The 15046-nt window shown below is 40.0% G+C and overlaps 1 protein-coding gene across 6 annotated transcripts in view; it reads right to left on the reverse strand.

The window, feature by feature from the left end:
• The window catches only part of LOC310882614 (uncharacterized protein), a 232555-nt gene that overhangs the window by 64227 nt on the left and 153282 nt on the right, over positions 1-15046 (reverse strand). Inside the window, exons 2-3 of one of the 6 annotated variants that reach the window (XR_014573049.1) lie at positions 750-887; positions 204-248 (exon numbers count right to left, since the gene is read on the reverse strand). The exons of 3 other annotated variants lie outside the window; for them this stretch is intronic. Coding sequence is in view for 1 of the 3 variants with exons in the window: in XM_083801596.1 (XP_083657722.1) it covers positions 204-248 (45 nt within the window). In the remaining 2 variants the exon portion in view is untranslated. Of the gene's footprint in view, positions 1-203; positions 249-749; positions 905-15046 lie in introns of all 6 variants that reach the window. 2 more of the 6 variants (XR_014573050.1, XM_083801596.1) reach the window with 2 other exon arrangements.

Genomic DNA, 15046 nt, shown 5'->3' on the forward strand with positions numbered 1-15046 from the left:
TTTGGCTTGCACACGCAGTTATTGCTTTACCTAGCAATCTGTCTTTGTCTCAGCCCAAGAGTCCCCACACTCCCACCTTTCTGATTCTCTCCTCCACCCCACCTGGGGAGAGTGAGCGAGTGGCTGGGTGGTGCTGAGCTGTCTGCCGGGGCTATGCCACACCAGTCCCTGATAAGCGTGTTACAGCGATGGAAGGTACTCACAGAGCAGACTTGGAGGCCTTTTACATAGGGCACCCCTTCAGTAGTCTGAAGGAAGAAAAAAAAAAAAAAAAAAAACAAACACCAAGGAAATGAAAGCACGAAAGAACTGGTGGCATCATGGGCTTGCTAAAACCCAGCAGAACAGTTTTATGCAGCCTGGCCCTAGCTTTTTTTTTTTTTTTTTTTTCCTCCCCCAAAACCTCTTGCAGACCAAGCTCTCAGACGCAATGACTCTGATACTGCTCTCACCTCTCACTTTGCCCACACAACCCTGACCCCTGCCAGGTGAAGGACGTCGCGGGACAGACTGAGCTGAGCCACTTCCCCAAGAGCTCTCTCATTTCCTCAGTTGTTTTCTCTAGAACTGCCTTGAATGATCCCCTGGTCACATTCCCAAACTATTTTTGAGGAAAATCCAGAATGAACTAATTAACTAATGAATGAACAAGACTGTACCAGCAAGCATGGGCATCACCAAAATGTTATTTGGTGCTTGCCTACTAACGGAGCTGCCTCATGCACGCATCGCTGTAATTCATTGCATACCTGTGACACAGCACCCACCAAACCCAGACCAGACCGTGGTGGGGGACACACGGAGGAGACGGCAACATGGTGGTGGTCACACGCAGCAACAGAAGGTTGGAAGGTCAGCAGTACAGAGCCTTACATCCACTGCTGCTCCTGCTGACAGCACAAGCCTACTCAAGGGAAGGCAATAGGAAGAATTTGGATCAAGCTCTTTATCTATTTACTTTCAATCTATATTTGCTGCATCTTAGTGCAGAAGCCTGTGTTTTAGTACTTCAGTATATAACCTTGGGTGTACGCTGCTGAGATGCCAGTCTCTAAAGAAAGCAGACCTAGCTTTACCAAGTAATAAAATGCTGTTTTCATATTCTCTGCTTTTCAGAGAAGAATGGTCTGTAGATTTAACATCTTGCTAAACAAAAAGCAGCATCTAAATATATAACTGCCCTTGGAGATTTCCCCCCAGAAATTCAGTTCTGTAAATCCTGTTGTGATGTCCCCCAGGAGGTACAATGTGCCCCCCTCCAGAGAGCTGGGTCTCCACCACCTTGGCTGTTTCAGACCAAGACTGACTCCGGGCATTTGTTCTTACAGGCAGCTCTCAGGCTGGGCAGAAAGAGAGAGGACATGCAGGTGTGGGAAGCTTTCTGGGTCTCTGCAAAAGAAGGTACAGATTTTCTCTTTAGGCTGGTGCCATCAGCAGGTTGATGAGCTGGGCCAGCGGCTGCACTGAGCCTTTCTCTCCAGGAACACAAGCAGGAATGCCTGAGATGTGGCCCTGCAAGTGACAGCTGCCAGTGCTGTCATCTGCTCTGCCCTGCATGCAGCAGCATGGGTGCCATCCGCTTGGCTCGCTCGCAGGAGCATGGGCACGGATGGGAAAAAGAGATTGGAGGTAACTGATGGGACCAGATTTTAATACCTGTGTTCAAATGAGGCACCTAGCTCTGTATTCCCTACAGACACCTGATTCTTGACATGATGCAGAAATAAACTGTCAGCTGTGCAGCAATGCTGTCATTGTAACTCTGCATTTACATGTGCTGGTGTTTGCAGGCGCATTGTGCAGCCTCGAGTCCCAAAGGCCCGTCCCACTCAAAAATAAAATAAAAATTAAAAAAAATCTGAATTCATTAGCAGACTACAGAGAGCTTGTGGCCAGAAGTACTCTAGGGTAAGGAGGAGCCATCGGAACAGATGATCACAAAGCGAGGGGAGGTGGGGAAGATAAAGTGATTTTATGACATGCACCAAAAGCATCACATGCTGGCTTGCAGCTGCATGCTTGTGCATTCATCAAGAGACACTGGGAACAAATCACCTAAGAAAACCTGGCATTTCTCATCTTTGATGTTTGTATCAAAATATATACTTGTTCCAGTCCTGCTTTTTTGCAGAATACTACCCTGACTTCAGAGTCAATATTTTATTCCTTCCTTTTTTTAACCTGGCATCTGGCGTATCAGATAGCAACTGGCACCAGCATAAATAACATTTCAAATTAAAAATAATGAGCTGCATGTGTGTAACTCACTTTGTTTTTAGCTAATTGTCCCTAATTTATGCAGCTGAAGTGTCTTGCAGTTTCCTATGATTAAAGGCTACCGTGTTTAACTTGTCATGGAATTCATTTGATGTCAATATAAATGAGCTATAAAGCACGTCTATGATTTCTTTCTGAATAATATTAATGAATTTCTCCTGAAATTGGTCAATAAAGAATGAAATACACCTGATCTGTAAATTCCATGATGACACTTTTAGAGCTTTAACATGAATGAAAAATTAATCATAGTAGAATATATTTTTCCTAACATATATATAATTATTGTGCTAATGGAGTGCATTTATAGAATGACAGCTTTATTCAAAATGGAAGTATGGGTCCTCAAAATTAGTAAAAATTTCAAGAAATGGATTCCGATCACAATGTTACTGTAAAACACAGGAAAAAAAAAAAAAACACAGAGCAACTCCCATACAATTTTCCAGTGATTCCTCATTCATCAGCATAAGCCCTTGACTCAGAAAATTGCTTTAGGCAGGCACTTAACTTTAAGCGTGTGCTTAAGCTCCTTTCCTGCCTGGAGATGGCTTTTGCTGAACCTACAGAGAGTTAACAAACCCCACACTGCAGTGTGCAAAGCCAACACAGGCAGGGAGAAATTCACATCGATGGCTTCTATTTTTAGCTCAGTTTCCTAAACACAACTAGTAAGATCCAACTACTACACATCTGTGTCTTCTTTCTACCCCCTTCCCTTTATAAACTCTTGGCTAACTACAACCATATTTGCCTGCATCAATCTGTACAATTAATTAGTTACAACCAAATATCTCTGAGCAGCCTCAAAGGTATTTTAGTCCTGTAGATTACAATGGACAGGTTGGTGAACGAGAGATTCCCCTCTCTGTACCACCACAGTAAGGAGGTTTCCATCAGAGCTCAGGTCTTAGCACACCCCAGAGATTTGAATTGTCAAGCCCAAGCCCATAGGAAATCAAATGACTCCAACTCCAGTGCTCAAACTGCCTTCCTCTGGGGCTTGAGGCGGGTGGGGAGAGGTAAAATCTACATTTTTTTCTACCCTGTTGGTAAAAGACAAGCACTTCCTAATTACAGCATGAAACAAAGCACGTGTATAGGGTTTCCAAGGAAAGCAGCTTTTATATAATCAATGTGCTGTTAAGAGCCTGAGGGCAAGATGTTCTTCTTAAAACTACACAGATGATCTTGACACAGATAGTCTGCTCTCCTGGTATGTGCAGAAGGCTACTGACAGCATTCGTATGCGTAGAGAAGAATTTTGATTAAGGATATATGGGGGATAATAAAATTGCCACTGATCAAATATACAATGAAATAGATTACGTGACACTTAATAAAAGAAGTAATGCACTAATGTTGGGATAAAATACAGACAGTTATCTTATTCAAGTCTATTTTCCATTAAATCTGCCTGTTTGCAGGTTGCAATGCCGCCAGACTCAATCTTCCAAAAATAATAACAATAATGTCCCAAACAAACCACATAAAAAGAAAATAATTGATTTTTCCATTCAATTTCTAGCAGTTCACAGTCTGATTTTTTATTATTTTTTTTGTAGATTTTCCATATGAGGAGTTTTACTTCTCTGCAAAAATAGGAAACTTCAAACTTCAGGTTTTCACATTTCTACATTGTTCGTTGGCACTACAGTTCTGTTTTCAGTTAAAAAAAGCAGGCAACCCGAACTCAAAAAAAAATATATATATATGGGCTCATTAAAAAGGAAAATAATTGTAGTAAATTCAGTCTTTCAAGAGGAAGATGAATGTAAGATATTATGTTAGCATGATTTTATTAATATTTTTAAGAGACCCACCTAACATTATGTGTTAAGATAAGTTTCAGTAGCAAACTCTTCTCTAGTATTGATTAGTACTTTTGTACTTGTACAATTTGCTAAAAAAGGTAAAGAGAAAAGAGAAATACAAAAATTTGGTCTTATGTTTTATTATTCTAGAACAAACTATAGAAATAATAGGTCCAGCTTGAATAGGACAGCATTAGTGTACAAGTCACATTACTCCAGCATTAAGCCTATCATAAAATCTTAACATTTCGCATTCTTTTGTTGTTTCTGCTATTAAATTAAGTTTTCTATTATGCAACTTGAGCATCCATTCTGCCAGAGTAGGGCAAGCTAAATTAGTGGGGTTTTTTTTGGTTGGTTTTGTTTTCTCCTGTTTTCAGCAAAACCTTTTAAGCTACTATACGTAACAGAAAATTCATCTCAAGGAAAATGAGTAATGATGAATTGCAATAATTTTCAGCTTTTACCAAGAGCCACCAGTAAAGCTTTTATATCTTGAATTATGTTTAGTTTATTAGAAAAAGAGAGATAAATTACACAATGTCATATTTACAATTCATCACGAAAAAATAGTCCTTTTCTTCCTCATTCTCCCCCCACATCTTGGTGCACAATTTAATGTGGAATCAAGTATATAAAAGAGTAAAAGCCTTTGGTAGCTAACTATGCTATGCTATGATGTGACGTGTATTTGCTGTTCATGCACTTAAGGGGAAAAAAATGCATGGTATTATAGGGGGAAAGCATTTGACAAAATTCCTAAAGTTGCAGTCAGAATACACACACACACAGACACGACAAGTTTCACTGTTACTCTACATTTCTTTTGTTCAGAGACAGCCACTTTCTAAACTAATTGGAAGAAGGCTCTTAATTTCATGGTTTGGAGAGTGGAAAAAAACCCCACAGCCTGACCCTTACACTATTCTTCTGTCTCACTGTTTAAAATTCATGGTCTGGTAATCTGCTTTTAACTGACACTCTACTTACGAAAGGGCCTTGCTAAAATATTTTCTGACAATGAAATATGATGCGATTAACCTCTTGCCATACCTACCCCCTCAAAGAATGCAGGCAGCATATTGCAGGCTGGCAACATTTAGCAGGTTGGTGAAATAATAGTCTTATCGGAGCTTGCATCAATTATTCATTGCAGGGTCAAGGAGGTTGATTTGGGGAGATGCTGAATTCTGCATCTTCTGTTTATCTGCATGGGAATGGAGGGCGGTCGGCGCCTCAGGACTCTGGCTGCGTTTGGTAATTAGTCATGTCCTGGTTCCCTGGGTCTGGGCAGGGAGCAATGCATTTTGGGCTGATGCAGCTCACAAAAAGGTGGAAACTACATGAAAGAATGATTCCCCTGAGAAGGCTGAAGTATACAATTAATTCAAATGCATATATATATACATACTACGGATCTACTGCATAATATGTTTTTGCCAATGCTGCCATTATACCAAATGTTACTGGCCAAGGAAGGGGAAGAGGAATTAACTAGCTCTGCTAAAGAAGCAGCGCCTGCTACTATTCAGAACCAAGAATCTGTCCCTTAGGTATTGGCTTTCTCATTTCAAGAAATGGATGTGGCATCACGGCTGGGAGGACTTCAAACAGTGCCAGGTGAGAGCCTGAGATAGGGGGTCCTCAGCTGGTTGCGAGGAGCAGCTCCCTGGTTTTCCTGCCACTCAGGAGGTTCACGTAAGTCTGCCTGTTCCTCCTTTCTTTTACCTTTGATCCAAGTCACCTCTGACTAAAATGTTTTTTTGGGACAAACCAGTGCATTCCCCAGGACTAGGCGCAGAGTACAACATCATCAGGATTGCAGTGCTACAGGCAACAGCCCCTGGCTGAGCTGGGAGAAACATGACAGGCCCATAGGACAAAACCCTCTCCATCACACAGGGAAGTCTCCCTAATGCCTTCCCTACAAAATTCTCCTCCCTTCTCTTGGAGTGGCTAAAAATGCCAGCTGATCTACAAGATTTTGTCACATCTGCATCCATGTAACTTGCTTGTCTGATACGATCTCGTATCTGTCATCAGTAACGAGTGACAAGAACAGCAAACATTGCTCAAGCATGCTCTGAAGTGACCCTGCACTGATAAGCTCCTTGCCATTTGTTTCTCAGGCCAGTAAGGAGAGCACAGTCTCCCCTCTGAGTGGAGAAAATGATCCAAACTCCCTTCAAGTGCAGAAGTCAGATAAACCTCTGAAATCATCATGTCATCCAAACAGTGTGATGAACATGACATTTGGTTGTGTGTTTGTGAATCACCAATTAGCCATCAGAGAAAGAAGATGAAGAATACTTCCTTTATTTGACAGCCTGCATGCCTTATGTCCGTGAGCATTGGCATTTTCTATGGGGTTTTTGGAATTTGCGCAATAATGTCCATCTTCAATTTCCCCTCACCCAAACTATTCCGGTGAGAGATAAATAACTTCTTATATTTCAATGTATATAAATTCATTTATAAATGTTATTTTTCATTGTGTCTATATAATACACTGTTAAAAATACAAAAATTAAATAACCAGTGTTTAAACTTACTTAAAAAAACCTGCTAGTAGAGGGAAGAGAATTGAATTATATTTCTTTTCCAGTTTTTAAATAATTGATTTTTTTTATGTGCAAGTTTCAAATGCATGACCTTCTTTGGCTTTAAAAAAAACCAAAGTCAAGTCATCTACACAACTCTATCAACTCCCATATCTAAACATTTCAGAGGGACAGCTGCTGTATAACTCATTTTCTTTCATCTTAATAGAAGGAATGAACTAGTTCAAGTTCATATTAATGAAAAAAGCCAGTTATTACATGGATGTTTTCAAAATCCCATTTGTGAAAAAGGTTGCTTTCATGCGTGATCACAGCAAATATTAATGTTCTCATTTGTTAGTTAACCTGTTTCTTAGGAACACTTATTTATAATTTACAAAAATGGAATCAAATCTAATTTAATAATGCAACCTATTAAGGGAACAGAAGCAGCAATAAAGAGAGAAACCCCACTAGTTATAATTGAAGTCCTATTGGGAGGTTTGACTGTATCTACTCATGTTAAGCCACATACAGGAAAACAATTGGAGAAATGTGGAATGAGTAAGGTCTGTGACCAGCATAATACATCAAGATGCAACAAGCCTGAAAGGTGAACTGCTGGCAGCTAAACGGTTCGGGGAGCAGACTGTGAGACTCCTGCTCTTCTGGAGAAATACTTGATTCCTCACACAGACCCATGAAAACCCAAAGGGCTACTTTTTCTTGAACTCATCGGTATGAAAAAGCTGATCAGAATACTGCCCACGGCTAGTCATTTCTTATTGGGCCAGTTTGGGACTGCCTGGCTATTTTCTCTTTAGTGGGGGAAGCTACGTTGTGACCAAGGGGCAGACCCAGCCCTGGCAACACCAGGGTCCTCACCCAGTCACCCTCCCCAGGCCTGCTCTAGAAGCACCCCCAGTAGGACAGCAGAGCTCTGGCGGAAGCGCCAGTACCTGTTGTCAGAAAATCCCAGTAGCCCCGCTCATTAAGCCACCACTAGGCTTTGTCAAGTTAGCAGCAAAATAGTAGCAAAAAAGCCTTCTAACCTTCTGAAGCTTTCTTCAGACCAAAGATTTGGTCTCCTACTAAGGGCAGACTGTCAACCCAAAAAACAGCAAACAAACCAATCGAACACCTCGAAATTTCACTGCTATACAAGCATGCGAGCCTTTTTTAAAACAACAACAAAAAAATGAAAATGTCTTCCATGGCTTGTTTATAATAAAACTGTCTCCACAGCACTGAGAGTTTTGTGTAATGTTAAAAAAAAAAAAAAAAAGGAAAAAAAAAGATGGGTACATAATTTCAAGATCAAAAATGCAGTTACTCATAGCCCCCCTCCCTTTTTTTTAAACCTACAGAAATTACAGAATCACAAATTGGGATCACAGAGCAATTGCAGACTTCAGCCACAGCTTTCCTGATTTCATGTTGATATATCCCAACTTACACCCAAATTTGTTTTTGAGATCTCTAAATATTGAGTCTAAAAGGTGTTTTTTTTTTCCTCTCAGTGATAAGTTATCACCTTGCCTTTAAAACTTCCTTCTCTGTGTAAATGACCAACTGACAAAATCATAATGAAAAAACCCTAGAGAAAATAATAGGAAATATCAACTTAGATGTCTTCACTTTTTTTTTCTTTATTTATATGCTGTAGGTTTTTTTGTGCTTCTTTTTGATTTTTATTTTTTCAATTAAGCATGGAGGAAAAGAAAACAATGCGTTAATAAGCATCAAGGCTTGCAAAAGGCTTGAAATGAAGATCATTTACATTTTGATGTTGAGGTTGAAGCAGAAACTTTGATACTAAAATAACATGACAGAACAACAGCTACTAAAATAAAGCATTTTTGTTTAAATAAATAAATAGTCAGAAGTCTTAAATGAGGCACTTAAGCTTTCTCAATAACTATTTTTAATTTTTATTAAAAATTGGAAAACTGACCACAAATTCTTGGGCTTTCCTTGATAAAACCATCTGCTTATAGCACAGTAAATCATTGGATATAGTACTCGACCTAACCTTGGATTCCAGCAAAAAAGAATGAAAAGACTAACTGCAAATATCCTCTACTGAAGAGAGCATAACTGTGCTAGAACAAGACCAATGAAGACCACAGAACTGAACAAGAAATTACACAAACAAGTTGCATCATTTATATTATGAGAAGCTGAACTTAGCAGAAGGAGAAAACTAGATGTGGCACAGACATTGATACATATTAATATATGAAGAGAAATTTGAGAATGAAGTTTTTTAACTTTGTCAACAAAGATGCAAGTAGCTGGATGAGGACTGGAGAAAAATTTAATCTAGAAATCAGGAATGCATTTTTGAAGATATCCTTGAAGGCAATTCTGCACTGAAGCATTTTGTTGGAGGAGATGGGCTGATTAATCATTTAAAATGATATAAATAGTAATAATAAATATTTAGAAAACAAAAGCTTAGAGCAATCAAAATCACTCACTTGTTTGAATACGGCAAAAATCATTTTGACAGGAAAATGAATTTTCAGTGGGATGTTTCATTCTGACATCTTACAGAAGTGTTTTGACTTTTCGTTTCAAAATTGTAGGTGCTTTTCTTTGAATTCAATTTTTATTTTTCAAAGAGTAAAAACAAACATTTCACATTGAACCAACTTTTGCAGTTGCCCTGGAACAAAGCTTTTCTATGTTTTTGCCAGAAGTACAGGGGAAAAAACAACTACAACAACAACAACAAAAAAAAAAAAACAGGTTTGCTTGAAAACTGCTCAACCCTTCCCCACTCTACCACATTCTCTGGCACACCACGTACCCAAGAATGTGATGTTACAATAATCTTCTAAAACTTTTTTTTTTTTTAATGGTACTAGAGGTAAGTTAAAGATGCATGACTTGCTAGTCCTCTCTGGCCTTTGAATTTCTGGGTCAGCTTATCTATGGAGTCTTTGGGGAATACCAAATGTTCTGCATGATTCCTACCGTGCTTGTTAGACCTGTAGTTCTGCAGGAAGACACTGATTATAACAAAGTCTCCTGATCCAGTATTAATGAAAGTTATCTAAGTAAAACCTCATTTATCAGCTTGAAAGGTTGGGTATACTGGGAGGTTAAGTGAGGTATTTTTCATGCTTCTATCTTTCATGCTTCGTGCTTAAAATTAGGAAATAACCCAGCTCGCCTTTAATCTTCTGCAGTGCCAGGTACTCCAAACTACTAATGAAGTAGTTATAACCTGAGGTAATCAGTACTCCACAAAAATTAACAATTTTTAGGACCAAGCCACTGTATAACTGACACAATTAACACTTTGCTAACCCAAATATTATTTACCTGAGAAAACCACACAAGGTTATTATTATTTTTTTAAAACCACATTCACCAGACTGAATCCTTGTGAAAGTGGCACGTTCAGAGCTCAAGGACCAAAGGTTTCTGTTCATCCCTACAATACAATAAAGGTGACAAAAGTGCCAGTCAATAGTATTTGCCTAGATTTTGTTTGTTTTTGTGAAAGCCTTGTCCAAGAGAAACTAACCCTTATACATTGAACTGCGGCTCTTTAGGCAGCAATCACTAGCCCCCATAAGTACAATCATTAGCCCCCGTAAGTATGGGCTCACTTCAGCTGCTGAGCCAGAGGTGGAAGTCTACCTAACTTTTATTTTGTAACCTTGCAGTGATCACTATTCTGAAAACAAATCACCTCCATGAAAATAAGAAGTAAAACTTTAGCTCCAGGCTCTACCAGTCTATGAAATCTTTATTGTTTCTCCTACAATTTCTTTCAAACTGTTCTGCACATCTGCAGTACATAATCAAATTGACTTTTGATTATGCATTTCTACTGCAGCACATCCCCTGTGCAGAGCAGAAATATTTGGATTTAAAAAACAAAAACAAAACAAAACCCAGTGTTTGCAGAGAGACCATATAGTACAGATTTTGTTTATTAGTTTTAAACTCCATGTAAATTATAGAGGGATTATATCCAAGAGTCTTAAAATCCTGAATTCTAATGAAGGCCAGCCATACTTCATGGGAAAATTAAGACATCAAAAGTTGCCATTTCCGAAGCAGATTTGTAAACATTTTTGATGGTTCCATTAAAAATTGCATAAAACAGCGTGTAGAATGAGCAAGGAAATATTTACAAAAATGTCTAATATACAATATTTACTCGGTCATTAATCCTTGTCAAACAGAGCCCCTTATTACATAAATGCAACATATTCGGGCAACCTCTCCCTATAAATATTTCAAATATTACCTCAGTCTGCTGATATTATTACACTAAAAGGATAGCAATTAAAGTACATGCCATGCTATTACAGATCAAGTTAAAATAATATATTTTTGTGCGTATTTAACACTTCTGAGGAAGCCTGTAGTGCTTACAATAATTCAACAGTAACTCCCTAACTTGGTCTTGACCTCCCTTCCTAGTTTTGTTTAGAAGTTAATAAAGAATTTACAGAACAGTACTGAAGCCCATATTTGCTGGATTAAATGGGATGCGCACAGAAAGCAAGCAGGAGAGGGGAAACTCCCCAAAGTCCGCACCTCAGTCCCTCACCGCTGTGGGATGCTGAGTTTCCCTTCTCAGGTAAAAGGGATAAAACTTCTCCTTAAAACACCCCAGCTAATTTTCTCCCAGTTACTTGAGCAGTGTGCCAGAACTGATTCAGCTGTGCTGCGCCTGGCAGAGGACGTAGGGCTGGAAGGAGCCCTCTGCTCCCTGGCTGCTTTAAATAGCACCTCCACGAGGGGGGAGCTCAGCAGCCAGGGATTGCCAGAATTTATATAAAGTCCTCACGGAGCTCCATCTGCCAGTTTTCTGGCTGCTTTGCCAGCACAGGCACTAGGATGGATCCTGCAGCTCTTGAAGGAACTGGTTTGTTTTCTTTCATCTTCATTAAAGATGCTTATATGCAGCAAGCAGTCAATAAAAGCAGTAAAACATCATTTGTCTGAACTATTTCTGTCCCTCCAAGAAACATGAATACAGTGCCATGCCAGTAGAAAACCAGACAGTCTTTACAAGGTGATTTTGGTTTTCCTTTTTGTTTTATGCTAAGCTGCCCCCAAAAGAGAATTTTTAGCGGTTATTTTAAGTAGTTTCAGGCATGAGCTGTTGCAGCAGCAACCCTACCATCTTTCTCAGCATGTGCAGGGGCTCAGATTTCTCCCCAAGATATTGTAAGGTGAAATCTTTCTTTTATATACACAGTCCCAGGGCAATTCTGCCAAGGAAGCCTGTAAAATCCTGATTTCAGTGAGTTCAGTGAGTGTTTTGCCAATGACTTCACCAAGACTGGGGCTTCAGACCTGGAGGTGATATCAGATCACACTGAGGATGATAAACAGATTTCAAAATCCTTATGTTTTCCTCAGCAGTTGTCATTTATGTACAAAGTCTGAGTTCCAGCCTGAATAAAAGTGATTTCAAATGGCCTATTCATCAGGGGAAAAAAAGTGTAAAAGCTTCCCGAATTGGGCTTAAATCCTTAGAATATGATCATGCAAAATATAAAATACTTTTGACTCAACCTGCAGTAATGTGAATATTGCTTGTTGGGGAATGAATTCAAATCCAAAATGAAACACTGCTCTTCTGGGGAGGAAAAGAAAAGGTACAAAAAATCTTCACTTTCATTGATAGTTTCAAGCTGCCCACACCTTTTCATGCTTTGAAAGGCAAAACACTTGGAATTGATATAGCGCAGTTGGGAGGACTTCTCCTGGTCAAGCGTGCCAGAAAGCCTTTGAAAACACAGTTTCTGAAAAGTTTACACCAGCCGATTTGTATAGACTTGCACAGTTCAGAGAAACCGTGCTCGAGCGTCTGATTATGCAGCTGAACCCCTGCTTTGAAAACAGAAGAACCCCAAAATTTCAATTAAGAAGCAAACACATCACAGAAGCAGAGTTGCTTTATCTTTATCTCTGTGAACATATGCTCCTTCCTTTCCAGTAAGCGCCTGTTCTTCTAACAGCCGAAATGCCGAGCCTAAACAAGCCCCGTGCAAGTGCTGAGGCAGCGGCATTGCCTGGGCACCTTCGCTACTGAGCGCAGCGTGAGAGCCTCTGGAGAGCTTTTGCTTCACTTTGAGGCTTTCTTGTTTGTCTTTAATTCTGAACTATTATTCCTCAGAAGTGATTTGTAATCCAGCTATGCCATTACAGTTCAGAGCCTAGATTTTATGGCTCTGTATGATCTTTCATTAGAGAAATAACTAAATTGGGATCATTTGATAAGGCACAGGCGCCCATCACTTTTACTTCCCAAAACACCATCAATTGAGCCTGTCTTGACACCCAAGCACAAATGCAGCTGCAAGCTGTTGCCCAGACGGCTCCCTCCACTGGGTTCCTGGCAGCACAGTGCCTCCGGAGCTGTACCTTGGGCCATAGGAGCGAACCCTATCAGCTGCTGCTCCTCCGGCAAAGGGGCCTGCAAACGCTACTGGACTGATCTGCACAGCCCCCATGTGTGCAAGGGGAAAATAATTAAGCATCTAACAGAGCTGCACTGTGTTGTCTGCCCTCTTTGTTCCATTTAGGTGATGGCCTGGACTAGGAGCTCCCAGAGCTCACCTGCTCTGGGGTTTCTTTTCCTACACGCACATGTGTCTGGGGGCCGCATCTCAGAGGGTTTCACAGTCCTGCTTTGTCATTTTTCAGTCTCATCCTTTTCTCTCTGCCACGCTGGGCACCATGGTTACCGCAGCCATCACTGCAGCTGCATCAGCTCTGGTTTCTCTGGCAGATTGCTGAACAGGATGCCAAGGCAATGTTGTGCCCATAATGTCCCTGAGCTGCAAACAAACCGACAGCTTTCCTCGCAGCCTCACTGCTTCCCTGCACCAGCAGGCAGCAGTGCAAAAGTGGATCAGACCCCTCTTCTGCTGACAACCAGTTCTTGAGTTATATGTGGAGGTGTATATAGAAATATACACACATGTATAAATACATACATACACGTATACATATACCCATAGCCCACTAGCTAAACCTGGTGTGTGATTCAAGGAAAGCTCATACACTGTTTCTAAAACAAAACTTTATTACTGATCTCACTGTTCTCTCACAGAGAACTGAAAGAATACACTTATTTCAATAGAGCTCAATTTGACAGATGTTGCCAGACCCCAAGGTACTCAGAGCATTAAAATCTGCTTTCCCAACTGGGGTTGATACATTTTTCAGAGGTCACAATCCTATCCAGGTAAGCAGTAATTACTCTTAAAATAATAATAATAATAATAAAAATCTTCGCTCACTTTCCTTCTGACACTTTCTGACTAGAAGCTTACTTCTTTCAATTTTTCTTTTCAGCCCTACAGCAAACAAGGGGATTTTGACCTCTGCAATGCCACGATAACTTTACATTCTCATGGTCTTGCCCAGCTTGCACATGCACTGAATTTGCCCTTGGACACTCATCTGAACACCCCCAACAACGTAAAGAATTTGTGTGTGTTTCAGGCAAGGACATAAATCAGAGTCTCCCAAAACAATAATAATAATGATAACAATAATATAATAAAACCCAAAACACCAGCAAAACAAAGCTAAACAACAAAGCCTGAAAGCTAACATTGTTTTTGCTGCTGGATCATCAAGTAGCAACTTTAAAAGGACAGTAGTGAAGAATGACTTGCTCTTAACTGCAAGAGCGAGGCGACTATTTGGTTAATATTTTGCTCTTAGTTATTTAACCTCTCTTAAACAACAGCTTATCTTTACACATTGCTGCCTTTTGTCAGCAGCAGAAAACATATTTGCTGATGAAATATTCTTTTATACTAGTAATAAAGAAAAAGCATATTTGTGTAGATGGTCATCATTAATTTATACCTTAAAACTCTATCCTTTAAATACCTACACAATTTTAGGTACCCAACTAGCTCCACTGGCTTTAATTGTACAGATGGAAACACCAGTAGGGAACGTCCCTTGGACACAAGGATGCAAAGTAAACTCTTAAATAAGCCTTAAACTCTGACTAAGTTCAGAGCAGATATATATAGAGCAAGCACTATTTTCAGAACAGCATGATTTTTCCTCTCTTCCCCAGGCTAATTTAGCACTAGCAGAGGATTGCCTTGGTTTTCTTCCATTGACTGCAAACACCTCCACACACTCGAGGAAATTGTGTTATTGCCTTGGACCGCTTAGATCTGCGAGTGCTGGCACAAAGACCTCAGCTTCAATGGGGTACTCAGTGCCCTGTACAGTACTTACAGCAATCTCTGGACAAAGAAGGGAAGTTTATTTATCTTGGCGTTTATTCCAGCCTTTCTCACTTGCATCCACATGAAGATCTACCTGCCCAGACCCCTGCAGGCAGACAGAACAGGAGGCTGGGCTCAGCCTCACATCTTTTCTGTCTTCTGAACCCAGAAGCTGCACCAG

The sequence above is a fragment of the Anser anser genome (assembly GCF_964211835.1).
Source record: "Anser anser genome assembly, chromosome: 16".
NCBI classification, from domain to species: domain Eukaryota; kingdom Metazoa; phylum Chordata; class Aves; order Anseriformes; family Anatidae; genus Anser; species Anser anser.